At 42.1% G+C, this 23,596-nt stretch overlaps 1 protein-coding gene across 2 annotated transcripts in view; it reads left to right on the forward strand.

Annotated features, from left to right (window-relative positions):
- Positions 1-21,429, forward strand: part of LOC107686979 (E3 SUMO-protein ligase RanBP2-like) — a 34,761-nt gene extending 13,332 nt beyond the window's left edge. Inside the window, exons 10-21 of one of the 2 annotated variants that reach the window (XM_016484108.1) lie at positions 345-439; positions 535-2,097; positions 2,245-4,903; positions 5,281-5,358; positions 10,152-10,337; positions 11,356-11,433; positions 11,566-11,913; positions 15,053-15,139; positions 15,984-16,147; positions 16,223-16,496; positions 16,573-16,907; positions 20,976-21,429. In XM_016484108.1, the coding sequence (XP_016339594.1) occupies positions 345-439; positions 535-2,097; positions 2,245-4,903; positions 5,281-5,358; positions 10,152-10,337; positions 11,356-11,433; positions 11,566-11,913; positions 15,053-15,139; positions 15,984-16,147; positions 16,223-16,496; positions 16,573-16,907; positions 20,976-21,284 (6,176 nt within the window). In that variant the 3' untranslated portion in view covers positions 21,285-21,429. Of the gene's footprint in view, positions 1-344; positions 440-534; positions 2,098-2,244; positions 4,904-5,280; positions 5,359-10,151; positions 10,338-11,355; positions 11,434-11,565; positions 11,914-15,049; positions 15,140-15,983; positions 16,148-16,222; positions 16,497-16,572; positions 16,908-20,975 lie in introns of both variants that reach the window. The other variant, XM_016484110.1, reaches the window with a different exon arrangement.
- Positions 21,430-23,596: the final 2,167 nt, after the last annotated feature.

Below are 23,596 nucleotides of genomic sequence, written 5' to 3' on the forward strand. Positions count from 1 at the left end.
TTGTTCACTTTCAACATTCAAATATACAGACGATCTCGCAACAGTAGACGTGAGAAACAATGAGGCTTGTGCAGGTTCTTTCCTCTATGTATGTGCTTTGCTTATGCAAACAGACTAATGCTCTTGCATCCACACCAGATTCAAATGGGGAAGGACAAGATTTTGTGTGAGTGACTTTACAATCTGTTTTTCACAAAGCAACTCGAATCATATGGATTTGCCCAGAGTAAAAATCTTGTAATTTTTAATCACTATCACTTTTGTTTTTTTTGGGGGGGACCCCTGAGAACCACTTGTATATACAATAATTGAGACCTGCTTAAAACCGTTCCTTTTTGTCTCAGTTGCTACTACAGGTCCCTCTGTGTACTATAACCAGTCTCCAGCATATAATTCACAGTATCTTCTGCACACCGCTGCGAATGTCACACCAACAAAGGTACTGGAGGGATTTTCATGTAAACACATTATATTCTACCTTACAGTAAAGAGGCCGAGAATCTATATTAGAGTATTGTTTGTTTGCCTCTGCAGGGCCCAGTATATGGGATGAATCGTCTTCCTCCTCAGCAGCATATGTATTCCTACCAACAATCAACACACACCCCACCTCTCCAGTCAACACCCGCATGCATGTATCCTCAAGAGCAGGTCTTCGGTCCTCCCATCCACTTTGAGTCACCAGCTACATCCTTACTCTCCCCATACAGTGAGGAGTATTACGGTCATAATGTTCCTCAGCCCACAGTCAATCCAACATTGCCAGAGCCTGGATATTTCACTAAGCCATGTGCTGTTACATCCACACAGCCATCCAGGAGCACTGAAAGCAAGGCTGTCGACCCCAAGATGAGTTTTGGGCCGCAGTTCACAGGTGAACCTGCTAAGGTTCCCAACTTTGGAGCAGTAGCTGCCGGCCTAACAACAACAGCATCAACTGCGTTCAAGTTCAAATCCAATTTCAAGTCCAATGATGGCGATTTCACCTTCTCCTCTGCTCAGGGGAAAAATAGTGAAAGCCTCTTGGGACTTCTGACATCAGATATTCCTCCCAAAGTGGAGGTGCCGTCAGAAACAAAACATCAGACCCAAGACCAGCTGCCTAGCCAGAGCGGAGTCTTTACCTTTGGAAGTAAAAGTGCAGCAGGATTTTCATTCACTGATGGTGCTCAGAGCAAGATGAGTATTTTTGGCAATGCTGACCAAAGATGTAGTTTTACAAGTGGAACCAAGCCAACATTAGGGAATTCAGAGGCTCGGGAAGAGAAGAGTGGGGCGAGTGACAATGATAGCACCCATGTGGAAGAGGAAGAGGATGGGCCTCATTTTGAGCCCATTGTGCCTCTACCTGATAAGGTCGACGTGAAAACTGGTGAGGAGGAGGAAGAGGAGATGTTCTGCAAGAGAGCAAAACTCTTCCGATTTGATTCGGAGTCTAAAGAATGGAAAGAGAGGGGCATTGGCAGTATCAAAATCCTGAAGCACAAAACCTCCGGGAAAGTTCGTCTGTTGATGAGGAGGGAGCAGGTTCTGAAAATCTGCGTCAATCACTATATCACTGCCGACATGGCCCTCAAACCAAATGCTGGATCTGACAAATCCTGGGTGTGGTACGCTATGGACTATGCAGATGAAATGCCGAAGACTGAGCAGTTGGCCATTCGTTTTAAAACAGCAGACGAGGCGGCACTGTTTAAAGTTAAATTTGAGGAGGCTCAAAAATTCCTTTCGGAATCCCCACAAGGCCAACAGACTGAAATGAAATGCGAAACTCCACAGCCTCAGGTTTCATCCAAAGAAGTGGATCTCAAAACACTGTTTTCCAAGAAGGTGGGTGAATGGGACTGTGACGTGTGCTGTGTAAGAAACGCTCCCACGTCTGCGGTATGTGTGGCCTGCAGCAGTGCAGCTCCTTCTACAGCACAGGTCAAACCTGTAGAGGAACCCAAAGGCTCTGCCCCTGCGGCTCCTCCTGCCAAATTGTTTTCTTTTGGACTTTCTGGAGATTCCGCTAAAAGCGTCACCAGCACTGATGTCAGCTCAAAGGGCTTCACATTTGGATCTCAAGTACCAGTTTCTTTTAAGTTTGGATCGAAGGATGCTGCCGCCACATCTGCTGACTTTGGAGCTCAGGCTGAGAAGAAAACAATTCAGTCTGATGCACCACAACAAGAGAAAGCGTCAGCAGCTCCAGCAGTCCCATTTGGCACTGGATTTGGTGCTCAGTTTGCCAATGGATCGAAGGATGCTGCCGTCACATCTGCTGACTTTGTAGCTCAGGCTGAGAAGAAAACAATTCAGTCTGATGCACCACAACAAGAGAAAGCGTCAGCAGCTCCAGCAGTCCCATCTGGCACTGGATTTGGTGCTCAGTTTGCCAAGAAAGAGGGTCAGTGGGACTGTGACTCCTGCCTAGTGAGGAATGATGCCTCAGCAGCTGAATGCGTTTCTTGCAAAGCCCCCTACAGCACTGAAAAAAGTAAAGCAACATCACAAGGTGGGCTAGCTGCCATGTTTGGTAAAAAAGATGGACAGTGGGACTGTGACACTTGCCTGGTAAGAAACGAAGGTTCGTCCAGCCATTGTGTTTCATGTCAGACAGCAAACCCAAATATGAAAAACAAGACCTCTGCTGCACCATCAAGTTCCTCTTTTTCCTTCAGTTTTGGTAGTTCTAGCAGCCAACCTGCTGCGACAGGATTTAAAGCCAACTTCAATCCAGGCACTGCTTCCTTTCAGTTCGGCACAAGTCAGGATAAAGCATCCTCAGAAGGCTTCAAGTTTGAGTCCTCCACAACTGAGGCTGAAAAGTCATCAGGCAGTTCAAGTTTTCCCTTTTCCATGTCGGCGCCTGTTGGCGGATTTAAGTTTGGCATTGCAGAATCTGAGGCAAAACCATCAGATGAACAGTCCCAAACTGGATCTGCGTCTGACCTCCTCAAAAATATTGCTGAGCTTCACAAAGAGAAAGAGGCAGCCCCAAGTTCCTCAGAACAGTCTGTAGATGCTGATAGTCACGATAATAATCCCCTCTTTACTGGAAAGCCTGACACCTTTAGTTTCACTGACTTGGCAAAGTCACAAGGCAGTTTTCAGTTTGGCCAGAATGATCCCGCTTTCAAAGGCTTTGCAGGGGCTGGCGAGCAGCTCTTTACAGGAGTTCATTCCAGCTCCAAGGCCGACACCTCTGTCGATCAAGATGATGAAATGTACAAAACCGAGGAGAATGACGATATTCAGTTTGAGCCCGTTGTTCAGATGCCGGAGAAGGTCGACCTTGTTACAGGGGAAGAAGATGAGAAAGTCTTGTATTCACACCGTGTCAAACTCTTCAGATTTGATACGGAAACAAACCAATGGAAAGAGAGAGGAGTCGGCAACCTTAAACTGCTCAAGAATAATCAGAACGGGAGACTTCGAGTTCTTATGAGGAGAGAGCAGGTGTTTAAAGTGTGTGCTAATCATTGGATCACAACCACAATGAACTTAAAGCCCCTCTCTGGCTCGGATCGAGCCTGGATGTGGATAGCCAGTGACTTCTCAGATGGAGATGCCAAATTAGAACAACTTGCTGCAAAATTCAAAACGCCAGAGCTTGCAGAAGAGTTCAAGTTTAAATTCGAGGAGTGTCAGCGACTGCTTTTGGACATTCCTTTGCAGACGCCTCACAAGCTCGTGAACACTGGCAGAACGGCCCAGCTTATACAGAAAGCTGAAGAAATGAAATCTGGGCTTAAGGACCTCAAATCATTCTTGACTTGCCAAAACAAGGATGACGAAAGTGCCGATACGAGTCATAATGCCTCTGCAGTTGTAGTCAAGCTCGACTCTGAAAGCTCCATACCCACTTTAGAATGGGATAATTATGATTTGCGAGAGGAAACGCATGAGGACTGTGCCAGCTCCTCTGTGTGCAGTACTCCTTTGCAGCCAGATCCAGTAGCTAAAAATTTATTCTGCTTTGGCGAATCGTCCACAGGCTTCAGTTTCAGTTTTCAGCCTATTCTCAGTCCCTCTAAGTCTCCATCTAAGCTAAACCAGAGCCAGGCTTCTGTTGGCACAGATGATGAGCAAGAGGCGTCGCAGGAGGAAGAGCGAGATGGTCAGTACTTCGAGCCTGTTGTGCCACTGCCTGATCTTGTTGAAGTCTCAACAGGAGAGGAGAACGAGCAAGTCCTTTTCAGTCACCGGGCCAAATTATACCGCTATGATAAAGATCTCAGTCAGTGGAAGGAACGAGGTATAGGAGACCTTAAAATACTACAACACTTCGAAACAAAGCGTGTCAGACTCGTGATGAGACGGGACCAGGTCCTCAAACTGTGTGCAAACCATTGGATTGCTTCCAATATGAAGCTCGAGCCCATGAAAGGAGCCGAGAAAGCGTGGATCTGGAGTGCCTTTGATTTTGCTGAAGAGCAGGGCACGGTGGAACAGCTGGCGGTTCGATTTAAACTGCAGGAAACTGCAGATGCTTTCAAAGAAATCTTCGAAGAGGCGAGGACTGCACAGGAAAAAGACACTCTACTCGCCCCGTTTTCTGCGAGAGTACCTGCCTTCACTCAAGAGACGCTTTGTGGCCAGGCTGCAGTTGCTGTACTTGAGGAAACCACAAAAGAACGTACCGGACTCTCTGAGGAAGACAATCCTAAACCGGATGGGACACCAGGGGCAAAGCTTGGCGCTCAAAGCAGCAAGAATGTGGTTTCTCCTCCTAAGTTTGTCTTTGGGTCAGACTCTGTGCAGAAGATCTTTGGAAGCCCTTCGCCATCAAAAGAAAAATCTCCTGTTGTGATTCCCAGTTCAGAAGATGAGGAAGTAAGTGCCTCGAGACTGAAAACCTCTGGACCAGCAGTGACCAGCCAGTCATCGGTTGGGACTCCTTTCAGCATACCAACAAGAAGTAAGCTTTGTTCTGTGACCCACAGTTATGAATAAAACTGTACCTGTTTGTTTAGCTTGAGTGCTGTCCAACCCTGCTCCAAACACACCTGCCTGCCGTTTTCAAGTAGTCCTAAAGATTATGATTAGCTGCTTCAGGTGTGTTCAACCAAGGTTGGAGCTAAGTGCATCTCTGCTTTAGGTTGTAGTTGGTTTATATTTACTTTAATGAGAATGTTCTTCATGTTCTGATTGTGCCGTTTGTTGACGCATGTTTTTCCCAAGGAAGTATTTCTGTCCTATATAGACTGATATTCATCCACTCTGATCCTGAGATGGTTTAAAGTCCTTCAACAAAATGATTAAAAAAAACTTTAACACACAACATTATTTTTTTAGGTTTGGATTTTAGGCTTTTCAGACATAATCCTATGGCTTTTTGGACCTGCGCATCAGCCACCCAGTTTGAAGCCCAAGGTATTTGAGGTCACCGTTTACTGTGGCACATGGAGGTCTCAGTGACTGGCATGAGCCGGGAGACCTGACCTTGGCTGAATGATGTGATAACCCAACATTACTCAGACGTGTGCATGGTCTGAAATCTGCTAACCTTTAGCCGTTTGTTTGAAACTTCAGTACAGTTTACAATTAAGGTGCACCAGTGGCTTCAAAGTCCTTCAAGCATTCAGCAGTGAGTGTCTTGTGAAGTGATTTCCCATCTTTAAATGTGACACCAGCAGGTGTCATTGCAGGAATTTGCCCTTTCAAGTATTTCTGTCTCTGCTATGAGTAGTTATGAGTATTTGCAACCCTCTACGTACACCTTGGCAATATAATAGCCATTGGCTAGTAATTTGTTTTGTTTACTCGCCAGACTGATATACTATTTTACACACACACACGTTCATATATATGTATGATTCCACCTCCACTGACCGCCAGTTATTTTTAGGAGGTTTGCATTAAGTAGTAATGTAATAAGACAGTGACATTTAAAGGGGTCATATGATGCTGCTAAAAAGAACATTATTTTGTGTATTTGGTGTAATGAAATGTGTTTATGCGGTTTAAGGTTAAAAAAACACATTATTTTCCACATACTGTACATTATTGTTTCTCCTCTATGCCCCGCCTTTCTGAAACGCGTCGATTTTTACAAAGCTCATTGGTCTGAAAAAGTGAGGTGTGCTGTGATTGGCCAGCTATCCAGTGCGTTGTGATTGGCCGAATACCTCAAGCGTGAGATGGAAATGTTACGCCCCTCACCATACTGTTGTATTCCCTCAGCGACCAGCACAGATCAGCTCTAGGCATGACGAAGCGGATATCGTCCTCTTTTGGAAGACCAAACAAAGTAGTTTCGCTTTCACAACGAAGCACACAGTGTCTTCACGACATGGCGGCGGCGGCAACAATACTACAGCGAGAATAAAAGTTACGCCTTCTTTCTTTGCGTTAACATTTGGGCGGCGTTATGCAAATCTTCCCACATAGTGAGGTAGACATGTGGGGGCGTGTTAGAACGAGCCTTTTTAGGTAGGCGTGGTTGACTCTTAACTTTTATAAAGAATATCTATTTGGATTTGAGACTTTAGTCTTTGCAACTTTACAGATCTTCTTTATGCACCAAGAGCTTGTAACACTCCAAAGAGAAAGGAAAATTTAAATCGCATCATATGACCCCTTTAAAGGCCAAATTCAGTATACACCTTATTGATGATACATACTTTGCACAGGCAAGCAGATGAACCCAGAATATAAACGCGATGTGCAAAGTTTAATATTAAATGTTTTCCCATAGAACACCATTATAAAGAAGACACTTAACTATTTAGCACATTGCATTCATATTCCGGGCTCATTTGCTTGCCTGCATAAAGCATGCATCATGAGTAAGGTGTGTACTAATTTCATCTTTTAATATCACTGTTTTAAAGGCACGTTAAGTGTTATCACATTAAATGTTTTAGAATGTCCCGCTGTTTTTAGTGATTGAAATATTGCGACAGGTGCTTTATATAGATTGCTAATGGCCAAAGCTTACATATTGTTCTCATATCTTGGTTTTATTCTTTTGAGAGGTAATCTAAATACTTTTGGATTAGAACAGATGGAAACTCGACAGGCTTGTTCTGCAGTTCTATGGGTGTTTTGACAAATAGAGCTATTTTTGCCAACAGACCACCTAATAATATGATACCTGTACAGAGTTCCGTTTTTATGTGGTTACTCTGTACTGTCTTAACCACAGTGTTTCTTGAGCTAAATGATAGGGTTGCATTATTTCTCTCACCAATATTAACTTTGATTTATAGAATTCTACAGAGACTACAGAGATCAGACTCTATAAACATTCACAAATCATAATTGTCAGTTTTGCTTAAAGTAGTAGTTGCAATTTAATCATGTAGATTAATAGAATTTACAATAAAATACTTAATATTGTGTGAGTAAACCTCAAATTCTTCTAATTTCGGAGTTAAATTGTTATATGTATCAGTACATGACGTGCTATTAATGTAAAGTAACGTTGAGATTAGCACTGTCAGTCATGGTAATTTCAGGAGCAACTGAAAATAGACATAAATGATTATCCCCCCCCATCTTTAACTCCATTGTAAAGGCTTTATTTGGTGCCTTAGGACGGCCTGACTGACAGATGGCTGCTTTTAAATCTTCACTTGTATTTATGTACAAGTCTGTCAGAAAAGGTTTAGGACGCCTCCGTTTTTGCAGTTATTGAGATTTATGCAGCTTAATACCTCAGTGTAGTAAACTATTGTTGGATGAAGAAATCATTAGGTTTTGAGTGTTGCTGAGTCGCAGCATGCTTTCTACAATGATGATCAAATATCTGGGAAATTCTTCCCAACATTGTTGAGGAAAAAAGTAACTCAGATATTTTCTTGTAAATTAAAAAGTAATGCGTTACTTTGCTTAGTTACTTGAAAAAAGTAATCTGATTACGTAACTTGCGTTACTTGTAATGCGTTCCCCCCAACACTGAATATCTCACACGTGTTTTGTTGGGTTTCCGTGAGCTCAAACAGTAGATCATGGGTTTGATTCCCGGGGAAAGCATGAAGTGATCAATGCATCTTCTAGGACTGCATGACTGATCGTGATCAAGATTTCTGCTTCTCTCAATGAAAAATAATCTTTGCAATATTAGCCCTACTGTTTTTTTTTTAATCCTGAAAGCGTTGTTTTTAATGTGACATTGACGTTATCTTGCGTTGGTAGCAAGCCTCCGTTCATGGTCTGCTCAAAGAATAGTTCCTCTGTTCTTCACGAGCACACTTGTGCTGTTTACTGCTAATACATCGGTGAGAGTTAGGGGAATTTAACTTGTCCATGTGTAGACTGTTAGGTAAAGAACACACGAAAAAAGTGAAATTGCCTTCTTTTGATAATTATGCAGTAGTAGTAAGTTATTATCTTACATAAGTGTGTGTGCTTCTGCAGTTGTTCTGCTGTGTCACTTAACCAGTGCATACTTAAATACGGTTTCTATACTATAAATACTATAATTATATTCCATTACTTCCTTAATACAATTAATACATGTCTACATTAATAACATAATACAATTCGATATGAATATCCCTAATTTCTTAGTGTTTTTAGGCATGTTTCTTGCAGCAGTGCATCTAATAGTTGAGCAAATAAAGCCTTGTGCTGATGAGAGGCGCACACTGATGTGCTCGTATACTGAATACTGATCTGGAATGATTTACTAACCCTCACGTTTCCACATTATAAGTGAGGAGATGGCTTTTTTGTTTTGTTTTTATTTTTAACCACATTCTTGTGTCGTTGCTTTGGAATAACGGGGAAGACCGTAAAAGGAGAGATCCCAGTGAATCCCAGCACGCATCACATGATCTCTGCTTATTGTACGCAAATTCTACATAGGCTACCTTATTATTCAAAGTGTTGAGATTTTTAGAATACATATTAGCTTGTTTTCCATCTGCCAGTTAAGATTTACAACAAAAATTCGATCCGAATTTTACATTGGTCTGAACAAACAGGCAGACGGGCTGAATGAGAATGTACCTCCACTGTCTGACAGCAGGTGGCGCTGATGGAGCAGCAGAAATAGAGCGGTTTCCCCGGTAACCGCTGTAAACAAAAAGAAAATGCCATGGAAGCTCTTCTGAAGACAGTCTTTCATATAATTTCCCTCAGCAGTCTGCCTTCATTCATGTTTTCACACAAAACCTACTCTGCGTGTTGCGCCTGCATGAGACAGTTAATTTAGCTTAATGCTGAGCAGGATTTATCACGAGGTTTTACACATTTATAAATTATTCCTTATTAAAGATTAAGCTATTCAGTCAAGAGCAGAGTGATTTTTCTTTTGTTCTTTAATTAATATTAATGACACAGACAGCAAGCTGCTCTCACTTTCAGACCGAATGTAGGAATCTGACACACACACACATCAGATTTTCTCAGTTTACATTCATTTAAAACTTTTTTTTTTAACTTAGTTAAGACTGTGCTCATGAGGACACTTGCCAAAACGGGCATTTTGACGTAATGTTGTGTGTATTTGGTCGTTCGAGTGCGATAAGACGAAAAGTGAACTCAGTTCTGTGATGGTGCGCTGTCAGAGTGCGCACACAGAAAACAGCGCTCGAGTGCCAAATTTAGCTCGCGATTTTTACAAAAAAAATTTTTGGCAACGGTTTAAAATCTTTTGAATGCTTAAATTGGCAAAACTTAAAAACATGCATATGATAAACTTTCGTGACGGGTCAAAAATAAAGCATTAAGCTGAACTGCGCCACTGGTGGTGAATGACCGCTGCAGATGCTTCATCACAGTCTGAGTGTTTGCATGTGTGTGTCATGTAGAGTTACTGATTTAACGTTCAGTGTGAAGTGTGTACTTTTGTCTGTCTGCCACATGCTTTGACACTTGTTGGTTTCTGATTGCTTCTGAAAACTCTACTCAAACGAGGTGAGCGCTTCAAGAGATAGTTCATCCAAACATGAAAACTCAGTCTCGTCCTTCCAAACCTGTATGACTTCCTTCTGCGGAACACAGAATCAGAGATCATGTTTCCAGCACAGTATAAAGTCAATGGCACCAGTGTTGTTGAGACTCCAGTGACTGAAAATCCTGTGTTTTGTCAGACGTACAGCTTTAGAATCGCATGAGAGTGAGTCAGTGACAGCAGTTTTCATGTTGGGATGAACTATCCATTTAGCAGTTGTTGTTATTGCATTAGTTAATCTAGTTTCTGTTTGTGTGTTGCTCAGTTTCCTCTCCGTCAGAGCAGAAGAGCGCTCCGGACGAGTGTGATGATGATGATGATGATGTTGAGATGGTATTTGTGCTGAAGCCCACGAGAGAGCAAGCAGAGCTGGCAGCCAGACTGATGCTTCCTCATACCTTCTTCTGTTATAAAAACCGTCCAGGATACGTCAGCGACGATGACCGCGATGGTGAGCTCTACACTCTGTTTACATCTGGTTTCTGTCACCTGTGACGGTACAACAAATGACCAAATCCAGATTAGTTTATCAGAGCTGCTTCTTCTAAAGCTTTAACAGTGTTCAGGGCCCCTTCTGACTGGCTTTCTTCAGATTTTGGTAGCCTGAATAAAGACACATCGACTGAACATCGGCAAATCAGCATGATCAAAAACCTCAGTGATTGTACTTTTTCTTCAAATAAGTCAGGAGAGTAGGTGTGCAACGGATCACAACTCACGGTTCGGATCGTATTACGGGTTGAAAGATCAGATCATATATATTTATATTATTAAAAACATTATTTGAAGAACACATCTTCGAAACTACAGAAAAAACTAGTAGCATAACTAATAAAGTTCAAACATTTTTAAAGACAAGTGAACTCAGTAATAAAATAAGAACAAATAAACAAATTACAAGTGTAAATATATACAGTATAGTGAAGTAAATACAACATGGTGCAGTATAATAAAGTTACAAATAAAATAATATCTAACAGTAGTATTGAGGTACAGAAATGTGATGCACGGATCCAATGTAACGATACACATCTGATTTCTTTCTTCACTCTGTTCACGTAAGGAATAACCGACTGCGTTTACCAGAATGCTGAATGAGACGGGTGTTTTGAGATCATTTTTGTTTATTTGTCCGTTCAAGAGTGAGGAGATGCGAAAGAGGAATTAATTCTGCGGAATACGGAGTTGAACTCTTTCGCCTCTTCATGTGCTTGAATGCTTTAAAACACTTGAATGTTTACATTGGAAACACGTGCGAGTGATCAACTATGAACAAGCGAGTGCACAATGCAAATCAAGGAAGGGATTTGACTTCACTATTGAAGAAAGCCCGTCGGGGGGGCAGGGCCGGGCTAGTGACGTCAGACTAGTGGATTTTTTGCAAGCCCTGGTATTCACATGTTCTGACTTGAGCGGTCTCGGTCTCTGCGAGAAATGATTAACATCAGATGCACTCGGTGTGTTTTCAGATGAGGATTTTGAGAGCGCAGTGAGGAGTCTGAAGGGGAAGCTGTGTGCGGATGGAGCCGATGGAGCGTCTGATCACGGTAGGCTGGTCTTGTGAAATGCATTGCTGGGACTAGTGGAGTCATCAGGGCTCAGCGGTGAGGTCCGGCGTAGGAGTTGGTGGATGTGCGTCGTGGTGTGAGGTGTAGTGATGGAGATGCTTGTGTCTGCAGACTCGGAGGTCAGTCTGGTGTGGGAGAAGCGGCCAACTGCAGACGAGGAGCAGCGAGCCAGACGCCTCCTGCTGTCTCCCACCATCCTGTGCAGCGTCAGCAGCGACTCTGAGCCGGAGGCAGAGAACCCAGACGACTTCAGCACTAAGCTCCAGAAGCTGCAGCAGCAGACACAGGTGACGAGTGTTTCTGATCTTCACATCGCCGTGAGCACAGCACCCAAGCCTTCCCATGATGCAGCAGCTGTGGACACGAGCAGCGGCGGAGCAGAAGAGCGTCAGACTGACGGCAGCCGTCCCATCGACCTCTCCACCAAGAGAAGCAGTGAGAGCGACAGCACAGCTACAGGTGAGTGCCAGTCAAACCTTCACAATGCACTTCTGCATCCTCTGTGCTACGAGATCCATGTCTGGATGTACTACACTTCATGAAGGCAGGTGTAGTAGCAGTAAACAGCACAAACAGCTTGGTGAAAGAAAACACCGGCTGAGCAGAAACTCTCAAAGAGAGCTGAAGTCCAACTCGCTGGTTGCCGGTGTTTTCAGCAGCTTTTCTGTAATGTAGACATGCGAGTGGTTGCCAGGTTGGGAAGATTAAATAAACCACTGTGCAGAAGATGTATTGATTTAACCCTCTGGTGTTGTTCGGTCATTTTAGACCAGAAAAAAAAGTTTTGAAATTTTAAAAATCGCTACTTCATCTGAATGGTACAAAACTCACTGACTTTTATCGCAGTCACTGTGACCTTAAAAAAATCTTGGACTTGATTGGAAAAAGCTAAATGGTCGTAAAAACAAAAGTCACACTTGTGTTGTTCGCAGTCAAAAATGAGCGCCATTGGAAATGAATGGGGAAATGTGCAAAAGTACGAAAATACAGAGAATCTTTTTGTGTGTACAATCCTCAAATCATTCACGATGCAGAAGAAGAGTGCACAGCAATGAAGGGGTGACGCTCTAAAATATCAAGAGTGCAAAACAGACACACTCCAAACCCCCCCACAGACACACACATATGAACTAGTGTGACTGTAACACAAAGCATGTTTTTACAAATACCTGAAATAAAATCAGTAATTTAGCCATAATGGAGTAAAAACACAGACACCAAGGAAGGGGTGACACTCTTAAAGGGGTCATATGATGCGATTTCAAGTTTTCCTTTCTCTTTGGAGGTACAGTAGTAAAATTAATACAAAAACTACAATTTCAAACAAAAAAATCTAAACCTTTACAAAAAGCATTCTCTTTGAGAATGTCTAAATATAAATCCAAATCCACAAAAAAAAGTATTTATGTCTAAAAACAACTAGAGAATGTATAAGCCTTTTATATAGAGCTCTATAGGAATCTAGTGGCTGAACCACGGGATTTCAGATGTTTTTCTTCTTTACTCTCACCAGATGGAACTAATCTGCCTTCAAAAATGGGATTTTAAAGGCATTGTCTCTATTTTAACAAGTTGTAAAGTAATAGAAATTGAAAAGTAATAGAAAAATATGTTTTCAGTGGGAAAAATTGATCATAATTATTGCATAAATATTAAATAGTACCATGAAATTCTCTCAAAACAAAAAAGAAAAACTAATATCGAACAAAAATGTATTCCATTGATTTCACTTAAAATAAAAAAAGTTATATTTCTGGCGTCCGGTCACTTTTGAGCGCGAACAACACAAGTGTGACTCCCAAATGAACAAAAGCAGAGGGTTAAGAGAAAAGCTCTGATTTAAACTCTTGAAATCTGGCACCTGCAACCGCTTACAGAGGCTTTTTACCAAAGCTAGATAATGGCAATGTCAAACCAAAAAATGTTTTCAGGAGAAATAACCAGCGGGCAAATGTTGTGACTATTTTAATTAACTGAGAGAAGAAGAAATCATGCAGCCCTATATTTTAATCGCAAGCAGATTTTCATGCTAATAAGAGGAGCAAATGTGAAGATGTTAATTTCTCTCAGGAACTAATGAGGAGAAAAAACAGATAAACAGGGAAGTTAAAAGGGCAATAAAAATTGCTAAAAGTAATTATAAAAATAAGATTGAGGGTGTGTTTATGCAAGGTATTCTTAAAGCTGCCTGGAAAGGAATTAAGAGTATGGCTGAAGTTAGTACATGGGTATCAAATCAACAAATGCCTATGGAGAATTATGATACTAATTTTCTTCTATCTAATAAGTATAATGAATTTTTTTCTGCTGTAGTTGATGAGATGGCACTTTTTATAGATAATATTAACACTTTTTAAAGATAATACTAGTTCTTCTAATAATTTAAAATTGAATCCATCTGATATATTGAAACAGTTGAAGGCTACATGGTTCACAGCAAGGCTGTGTACTTTCTCCGGCTCTATTCATTTCATATACAAATGATTGTCAGAGTTTGTACAATAATAGTTATTTGGTAAAATATGCAGACAACACTGTGCTTCTGTCTTTGCTGTCATATCCAGATCAGGAATATGGTCCGGTTTTGGATGATTTTATTTTATGGTGTAATAGGATGAAATTAGATTTGAATGTGTCAAAAACGAAAGAGATGATCATCAATTTTAGTAGGAAAACACTTGCACCTCAAAGGGTGGTCATTAATGACACACAGGTTCATGTAGTGGAGGAATACAAGTATTTAGGAACGATTATTGATAATAGGCTGAAGTTTGATCAAAACACAGATGCAATCATTAAAAAGTCACATCAAAGATTGTTTGTGCTGAGGAAGATAAATTCCTTTAATGTACAGAGAGTCATTCTCAGGGCTTTTTATAATTCATTTGTTGAAAGTATATTGTCCTTTTCCTTTATTTGTAGTATAAATTGACTTTTGTGCCAGAAGCAATACGTTTATGTAATGAATCTAGTTGATTTAGATGATTTATTTAGTGAATAAAATTATTTGTATTTTTTTTTTTGTTTACCCCTTTTTATGTATTTAGTGTGTTTTAAATATATGTATGTGTGTGTTAAGTGTTGTATATGTGAAGCACCACGAAAGTCTGAATTAATTGCCCCAAGGGGATTAATAAAGCTCTAAACTAAAACTAAAAAACGAAATAGCGACTAGTTTTGCAGCAAAGCTCATCTGGCTGTGTGTAGTGTAATGACCTCTTGCTCTTGCTGCATGAAGACGTTGTCTTGGGTTGTAAGAGTGCTCTCTTGTGTCTCACACAGGGCAGTGTTGTGTTACTATTACGCATGAAGAGCCTCTGAAAGATTAGCACACGAACAGAAGGGAAGCTTCTTACCGTTGTGTTAAAGTAACCACACCAAATAAAGAATATTGGTATTGTTATAAAGCACAGAACGGCACTGAAACCCTCAACAGGGGAGACATTTCAGTTACTTTTCAACACATGAGCGTCTGTAAGCCCTATACGGAGAGGACAGGACAGAAGCGTATGAGCTGTGAGTTAGTCACGTCACGCACTAAACCGCAAACGATGATGGAGCGCTTGTTTGAATGAGTGTGTTTGCTTTCCTCCAGCAGGTCTCTCTTTTGGATTTGAATCTGCGGGTGAGGTTTCATTTGCAGAACTGGCAAAGGGTTCAGGTGAATTAGCATTTTGCAAAAGAGGTGAGTCTGTGTTTACCCGTTTCTGTGTCTTTTACTTGATTCTCGTATTAAACCGTGCAGTCACATTCACAGGGCTTTCTACAGAGTTCTCTTGTAAGGCTGAAAAAAAAAACATTACATGGAAATGTTATTATAGATTCGGCATGTCTTCATGAAAGATTTGGACCAGAGCACGAGAGAGAAAAGGGTTTTTAGGGTTGTCTTGCTGGTGTGATGTCACTGCTGCTCTCATCAATGCCAGGCACACTAAATTATAAATTACATTGTGGTTTGTTTTCACCAAACATCTTCAGAACACAGTGACACACATTCTGCGCTTTATTTATTCTGTGCTTAAGTAGAAAACACTGGTTGTCATATGAGGTGAAAGTCTAATAGGTGTGTTCTGGTAATAATGTTTGCACTGCATACTGTTATTTGTATTCTAATCTAATTTCATCTTTGTTTGGCTTCTGAAAATGCTGTCCTAAAGCAGATCATAAGATCTTTTTTGTTTTTAAAGACCTATGCATAGCATCAGTTTTGGCGGGAAAAAATCACAAATTCCATGAAAAATTAATGATGACAGTTTCCATGAAGACTCACTCATTTCTGCATTTCATAATGTATTTCCTGTTTTCTCTGATGTTATGTTAGCGCTCAGCCCTGTTGTCTAAACCTTGTGACCAAGCTCACGTCTCATCCTGTAAACAAGCCGTTCATAATGTTTATTTTTGCATGTGTGTGTGTTCGTTGGCAGCATTAATATGAATTGGTATTATGAAGTTCTAGTATGATAGCATACTGCTGCTGTCAGCATTGATATTGTGAGTGTGCTGTTTTCATCATGTGTTTATTTCTGCAGATGATGATTTCTCATGGTCAGGCGCAGGAGCCACAGTCTTTGGAAGCACAGCGACACAAAATGAAGGAGAAAAGGCTCGCAGTGAAGCAGAAGAGGAGGGCAGTGATGAAGAGACGACTCATAATGAGGAGATCCACTTTGAGCCGATCGTGTCTCTGCCTGAGGTGAGTGTTTGCTGTGATGCTGGTAGCTGTGCTCCTCGTGTCTCTGGAGAAGTGTGACGTGTGCTGATCCTGCAGGTGGAGGTGAGGTCTGGTGAGGAGGACGAGGAGATCCTGTTCAGAGAAAGAGCCAAACTGTACCGCTGGGACCGCAAGCTCAACCAGTGGAAGGAGCGCGGCGTGGGAGACCTCAAGATCCTCTTCCACCCGCTGAAGAAGAGCTACCGCCTGCTGATGAGACGCGAGCAGGTGCTCAGAGTCTGCGCCAACCACAGCATCAGCCCGAGCATCGAGCTCAAGCCCATGAACACCTCGGCTAACTCTCTGGTGTGGACCGCCACCGACTACTCAGGTGCAGCCCTCGCTCCTCGCCTCACACACATCACCCTGCTGCCGCTGTCCTCACGTCTGTATGTTTGTCCACACAGAGGGAGACGGGAAAGTGGAGCAGCTGGCGGCCAAGTTCAAGACTCCAGAGCTGGCGGAGTCCTTCACACGAGCCTTCACAGACTGCCAGAGCCGCATGTCTCAGACTGACGCCGCTCAGACGTCTGCCGCCGAGGCGCTGTCTCGAGACTCCAACCCTGTGGTGTTCTTCGACATCACCGTAGATGACGAGCGTGCTGGGAGAGTCGTCATGGAGCTCTTCGCTCACATCCTGCCCAGAACGGCGGAGAACTTCCGGGCTCTGTGTACGGGAGAGATGGGCTTCGGTTACCGGGAGTCCATCTTCCACAGGATCATCCCGGACTTCATGTGTCAGGTGAGGATACCGTCATTATGTAAAACTAGGGGTGCGATTATAAATCGATTCTGAGCTTAGTTTTTAACAGCAGATGGCGCTGCGTGCTTTAGAAACAGCTGTACTCTGCTTGCTTCCAGTTCCACACATGCAGCATTTAAACCTAAAATAATCATTCATAAAGTTCGAAAAGGTTTAATCAAATTACAAGGGTGTCCACAGTGGGCTGTGTTTACATTGATCTTGCGGCAAGCATAAAAGCCGATGTGCAAGTACATTTAACCACTTACATGACTTAGCCGAACGCACAAGCGCTCTTCTTCGTGAGCATTTGAGTGTGCTGTTAGAAACTAGTCTAGAGCGCCCTCTGCTGTTAAAAACTAACCTCAGAATCCATTCGAGAGAATCACGATGCATTCTGACAATCGAATCGATTTATCATCGCACCCTTAATAAAAACACAGCATGGATATCTGTTTACATCAACGCTTTTACTGGATCAGTTCATTGAAATAAGATTCTTAATGTTAAAACAATAATTATTGCAATTGTTACCTGTAAAGTCAACAAATAATGCACACCTGTAAATGTAATGTAAAGTTATTCTGCTGTTCATTTAACAGACAGTTTTATCCAAAGCAATTGAGTAGCAGAGTTTTTATAGTTATCTGAAACCAAAATCATTAAAAAATGTTTAATTACTTGAAATAAACATGAACTGGAATAAAATATAAAAAACATTTTATTCCAGGTAGTTTCCAGGACACCATTTCTCATTTTCATTTAATTTGAAGTACTAAAATAACTAAAACAAAAATTTAACAGCAATAAAAACGATATAGTCCTACTAAACAAATAATACTAAAAAATACAAAAACAACAAAGTTACTAATAACTCACACAGAAAATAACAAAAATACTATTCATAATACACTGCTCAAAAGAAATGAACGGAACACTTTATTCACACATTGAATCTCAATTAATGAAATATACATATAATGAAATAAGTTGAAAATCTTTACTTGTATACACCGTGTTATTCGTTGAGAAGAAAATGATATAACAATGGTCAATGGAAAGCAAAATCATCAACCCACTGAGGACTGGATTCAAAATCAAACCAAAAATCTGAGTCAAAATCTGAAACTACAGGCTGATCGATAGTGCATGAGTTTCATCACAGCAGCTCATAGTGTAAGTCAGTAGTGTGTATGGCCTCCACGTGCCTGTATGCACTGCCGACAACGTCTAGGCTTGATCCTGATGAGATGATGGATGGATCAGGACATCAGAGAGCTCCTGGATGGTCTGTAGTGCTTGGGATGCTCTGATAAATGATGTCCCACAGGCTCAGGATTGAGGGCCAGTCAGTGGCATCAGTGCTGTAGTGATGGGTACTCGCGTCACTGATGACGCTGTGATTTTGGATCATGTGTCACTTAAGGTGTGTCAGATGACCACTTACCCCGCCGCCGTCTTAGTTCAAGGCATCAGTCGAGGGCTTTCACCTTGGAAGTATGAGAACACTCCCAACAGGGGCTGTTCAGTCACTTACAATTAATGCAAACTGGAGGGAGTTGGTCAGTTGATTTAAATGAAAGATTGGTGATGTAATGTTAACTTGTAGAGTCTTACTGTATTATCAACACTAATAAGACACAAGTGTAATGAAATAATTGTATTAACATAAGATAAACAAGAGTAATCCACGTCTACTAAATAAATACCATGAATGATAAAGGAATAAGATGCATAAAATGCAAGTGATTAAGTTGGGTGTTACTATGACAAGGTTACTTAATCTTGCATTTATTTGTTTTGAGCAACAGTTTATCTTTCCATAAGATAATTTGTTGTTAACTGACATCTGATGTAAATTAGAAAATGATAATATGTAACAATGCCAAGGTCTCTGGAGGAGGTTTGGATAAGTGATATTTACGTTCTCTACGATCGAGTGAGCAGTCCGGTAGCGGTGACTTCTTCCACTGGTTGTGCTGGTAACAATGCATTGGGAAAAGGAGCAGGAATCTGTTTCGACAGCTTTGAACATGAAGTGCTGTAGGATGCTGATCTCCTGGAGCACCAAAGGGTCCTAAAATCTGGAACATGCAGATGTGGCCCTGGAGTAGGTGTAGGAGGTCCTTAGTCTGGAAAAAGCAGACGAAAGTAGCTTGAAGTGAAGGTTTGCTCGCCGGAGCTTAACCTTGTTCCAAATGTCTGCATGTCTTCTGCCTCTCTGGGCTAGAGACTCAGAACTTGGTCAATCCGCTTTTGTCTCTCTGAGATGGAGACTCGGGACGTGCTGCATCTGTTTTTTCGCTGGATGAAGACTCTGAATGTAGAGTTTCTCTTACCTCACGGACTGTGGACTCAGAACGTATCATATCTGTTATTACCTCCTACCACACAGGCCAGAGACTTGTACCCTTTCAACAGACACTCCTTGATCCCTTTATCTCTTTCTGATGAGGAGGAGATTGCAATTTGGCGCTTCTCCATTCTTCTCAAGGCGGTGTGGCCCACCCTTCTTTCCTCCCGTGGAGCTCACTGCCGTAGTCCAAACACATTTAGAAAAGTGTCACTAAAGTTCTACCAATGCATTATTCACTTACCAAACCACAACCAGAATACATTTGGCAATGTTCCAAACATGAAGGAAAAAGATCGAACTGTCATGCATGCATTCATTTGTCCTTTAACAGCGGAGTTTGTGTACGATTTTGCACTACACTTAGCTGCTGTTGAGAATTCTTATTCTTCTGAATAAGCATGAGATGGGTGTGTTGTAGTGTGCATCAGTTTTAAGGTTTGAAAACAGTTATGAATGGATTTGGATAGATCTCTGTGACTTCTCTGTTTCACCCACCGCTGCTGTATCTAAAGATTCCTAAGGAATATTTATGCTGGTCACAGACCAAACCTTAGGAATCAGTCTCTAGACGGGTGAAGGGCAGAAACTGCATGTGGACCAATGAGAAGTCCTTTCCTTCCCGGGCTTTGTACCAGAGGTCTTCTTGTCCTCTAAGAGGTTTCTGCCTGTTGTCCTAGCATCTTTATCTGATGGCGTTTTACAGTTTGCTTATGTTAGTCCACCAAGATCCAATCAAAGTGTTGCAAACCTGTGTCCACTGCTGTGGCGATAGAGGGGCCCCGGCCTAAAACTGGGCCCTGGAATGTGCTGTCCACTACAATGCCTTCATCATCCAGAAGCTGCATACACACTCTGGCCACATGAGGCTGGGTGTTGTCCTGCACCAGGAGGATCCAAGGGCCACTGCACCAGCGTAAGGTCTGAGGATTTCATCCCAGTACCTAACAGCAGTAAGGGAACCACTGCAGGTCTGTGCAACCCTCCCCAGACCATCACTGACCCACTGCCAAACCGCTCATGCTGGATGATGTTGCATAATATTCCCCACAGCATCTCCAGACCAGCATTCCACAGACCTGGTGTTCTCTGGCAAATGCCAGTCAAGCTGCACGGTGCTGGACTGTGAGCACAGGTCCCACTGCAGGACATCTGGCCCTCATTGCCACCCTCGTGAAGTCTGTTTCTGACAGTTGGGTCAGGCACATGCACACCAGTCGCCTGCTGGAGGTCATTTTGTAGGGCTCTGGCAGTGCTACTCCTACTCCTGCTAAACAGTCCCACTCCACTCCAAACCTCCTTGCGGCAGCACATAATGCCTAGTTCATGCTACAGGATTTTTAGCCCGATTTGCAAGTTAACGAGCTCATCGACAGGTCGGGCTGTGATCGGGGGAAAATCAGCAGGTGATCAGCGCTCGGCAATCTTTGTGTGTGAACTACTCAACGACGCACCAAAGAGGCTCGCTGACACATTGGCACATTTTATGAGCAGTTTATTAACAAAAGTGTAGTAGTATCTCAATGAAAGTAAAAGATCTGCTTGGAGTTACTGAACCTCTGGAGCCAGACAGGTCAGTATTGAACATTATGAAGTAAACAAATCAAACACTAGATGCAAACAGCTGTTCATGCTGACGGCCTGAAATATCTGGAGTGTTTCTGCTTCTAGCTTTGGTTTCTGATGGCTGTTTAATAACTCCTGCTGTCTCTCAGGGCGGTGATATCACCAGCCAGGATGGGACGGGAGGGAAGTCCATCTACGGAGCGAAGTTTGAGGACGAGAGCTTCGAGGTGAGGCACACGGGGCCGGGGCTGCTGTCCATGGCCAACCGCGGCAGAGACGCCAACAACTCACAGTTCTTCATCACCCTCAAGAAAGCAGAGCACTTGGACTTCAAGCACGTGGCCTTCGGATTCGTCAAAGACGGCATGGATGTGGTGAGGAGAATCGGAGAGCTGGGCGCTAAAGACGGGAAACCCACGGAAACCATCACCATCTCAGACTGTGGGCAGATGTTTTGAGCTGTTCTACACAAACTACCGTTCATCATGTTTGAGACCGTGTTCCCTGAACTCTTGTGTAAATCAGAACTTGTATATGCAGTGGTTTTATTCTTGTCCTGTTTGTATTTTAATAAAGTGGACAGCACTAGTTGACAATAAAATTCATGCTTTGCAAAAGAAGAAAAACTATTTTATTACAGAACTTGTTTACCCCAGAGTTTCCTCATGTTTACAGGAGCTTAACGGGACAGAAAGTGAATCTTTCGAAGGCTTTCTTTGTGTGTATTTGGTTGAAAGGTCGCTTCACTGGCACGAGGTCCCACACAAACGCAGCCATGTTGCTTGCTATTTTCAATCTCCTGAACATAAAATAAACATCTGGCAACTTGAGTTTCACTACTTATTCAGTGTGTCATTATTGATGAGAAACTGTGAATGCGGCCAAATGCTTCTGGATCAAGTGAAAGCAAAGCTGCTTTATTTCTCCTTTAGTTCTGACAACTGTTTCAGGAAAACGGGTAACTTTAAAAAGATAGTTCATCCAAAATTTCAAAGTATCATTTAATTGATTTACTCTGACTTTCTTCTTTTAGAGATGAATACAATTGGAGTTATATTCAAAAAAGTCCTGGCTCTTATAATGGCAATGAATAGGGGTAAATAAAAAGTGCTCCACATGACTCCGGGGATTAATAAAGGCCTTCTGAAGTGAATTGATCCATTTGTGTAAGAAAAATATCCATATTTAAACCTTTACACCATGATCTCTAGCTTCTGCGTTCATGAGAGAGTGCTTTCCAGTGGACTGAAGGATGGATTCACTTGTTTGTGCTTCAAATTCTTGACCCCATCCACTGCCATCATAAAGCTTGGAAGAGCCAGGACATTTTTAATATAACTGATTGGATTTGTCTGAAAGAAGAAAGTCTCATATGGCTTGAGGGTGAGTAAATCGGGGCCATTTTCATTTTGGGGTGAACTGTCCCTCTGAGTAACCAGCAGTGAGTTCAGGAGTTATTCATTCATGTGCAGTAAATGCACTCTTTAGGGCTAGTTTTCAGCTCCACTTTTCTCTTTACTGTGTAGGTCTGACCTACAGCAAATTCATCTTGTTTTGATAAATAGAAATAGCACACTAGGAGAGGAAACTGGGAGTTAAATCAGTGCCAAAGTAAACCCAGATTTTTGTGCTGAAGAGTAGAATTTTGTGCATTTTTAGGGATGTGATTTTCCGTGTTAGCATATTTTCCAGCCAGGGTATTTTGACTCTTTGAGCTGAACGTAACCAGTGAGGGTTCATCTCCTGCGTCAAGCAGCACGTTTGAGCTTCAGTTTCGCTTCGTTTCATGAAACTGAAGCTGTCATAAGCTCTGTGTGTTGATCAATGTGTTTATATGCGAATAAAAGCTCAAGTTAACTCCGTTCATATAGTGATCATTCAGAAGACCTGGGCACTTTTGCAATGTGTTTATAAACTGTTTGAGGTTGAATGTTTTAAGAGTTTAAGTGACATGAGAGCGAGTAAATAAGAGAATGATCACATATAAGCTGAGGGAAATAATCAGCACTATAATACCTTCACAAGTCATCAGGATGATATCCAGTGAAGCATTAAGGACTGTAGGCTGTAAAATGACCGTTTAGTTATGAAGGTCATCTAGCATCTCCAATTCAGGAGCCTTCATGAAATACATTTGATTTACTTCTGAGAACTGATCAGTACATGTAGTGCTCGCATAAGTGCAGTTACTCTCTTACTAGCGAACAAAAATCTAATTGTTAAACATTTTGTGATTTTCCAACTGACTGAACAACCAAGCATGAAATACAATCCAACAGAACTCAAGTGAGAAATTAAACCGCACAACAAAAGACTGTACTTATTTATTCATGAACCGTTCTATGATTAAACTACAATAGAAATCTCCGTAGTGCTGCAGTACAGTGGAGCTGAAATGGTGAGATGTTCATCTGCTGTCTGGTGTTCAGCAGATCTCACACACACACACACACCACAGAAACAGCATCTGATCAAACACACGAGGAGAGTCAGTAGTGCTCCACGTGACGACAGGGCTGGTTATAGCTCAAAAACCCACCACACGGTTACTTCACAGAGAAACAGCTTGAGAGTTAATGAAATACACTATAATGCACTTACAAACAGTTCCCTCTGTCTTTAGGAAAGAGAAGCGCAGGGCCTGTATGTGTGTGTGAGTGAGTGAGTGTGTGTGTGTGTGTGAGTGAGTGTGAGAGTGTGTGGCTGTGTGTTAGTGTGAGTGAGTGAGTGAGTGAGTGAGTGAGTGAGTGTGTGTGAGAGAGAGTGTGTG

This window comes from Sinocyclocheilus anshuiensis, unplaced genomic scaffold, assembly GCF_001515605.1.
Source record: "Sinocyclocheilus anshuiensis isolate Anshui unplaced genomic scaffold, SAMN03320099.WGS_v1.1 scaffold1881, whole genome shotgun sequence".
Taxonomy (NCBI): domain Eukaryota; kingdom Metazoa; phylum Chordata; class Actinopteri; order Cypriniformes; family Cyprinidae; genus Sinocyclocheilus; species Sinocyclocheilus anshuiensis.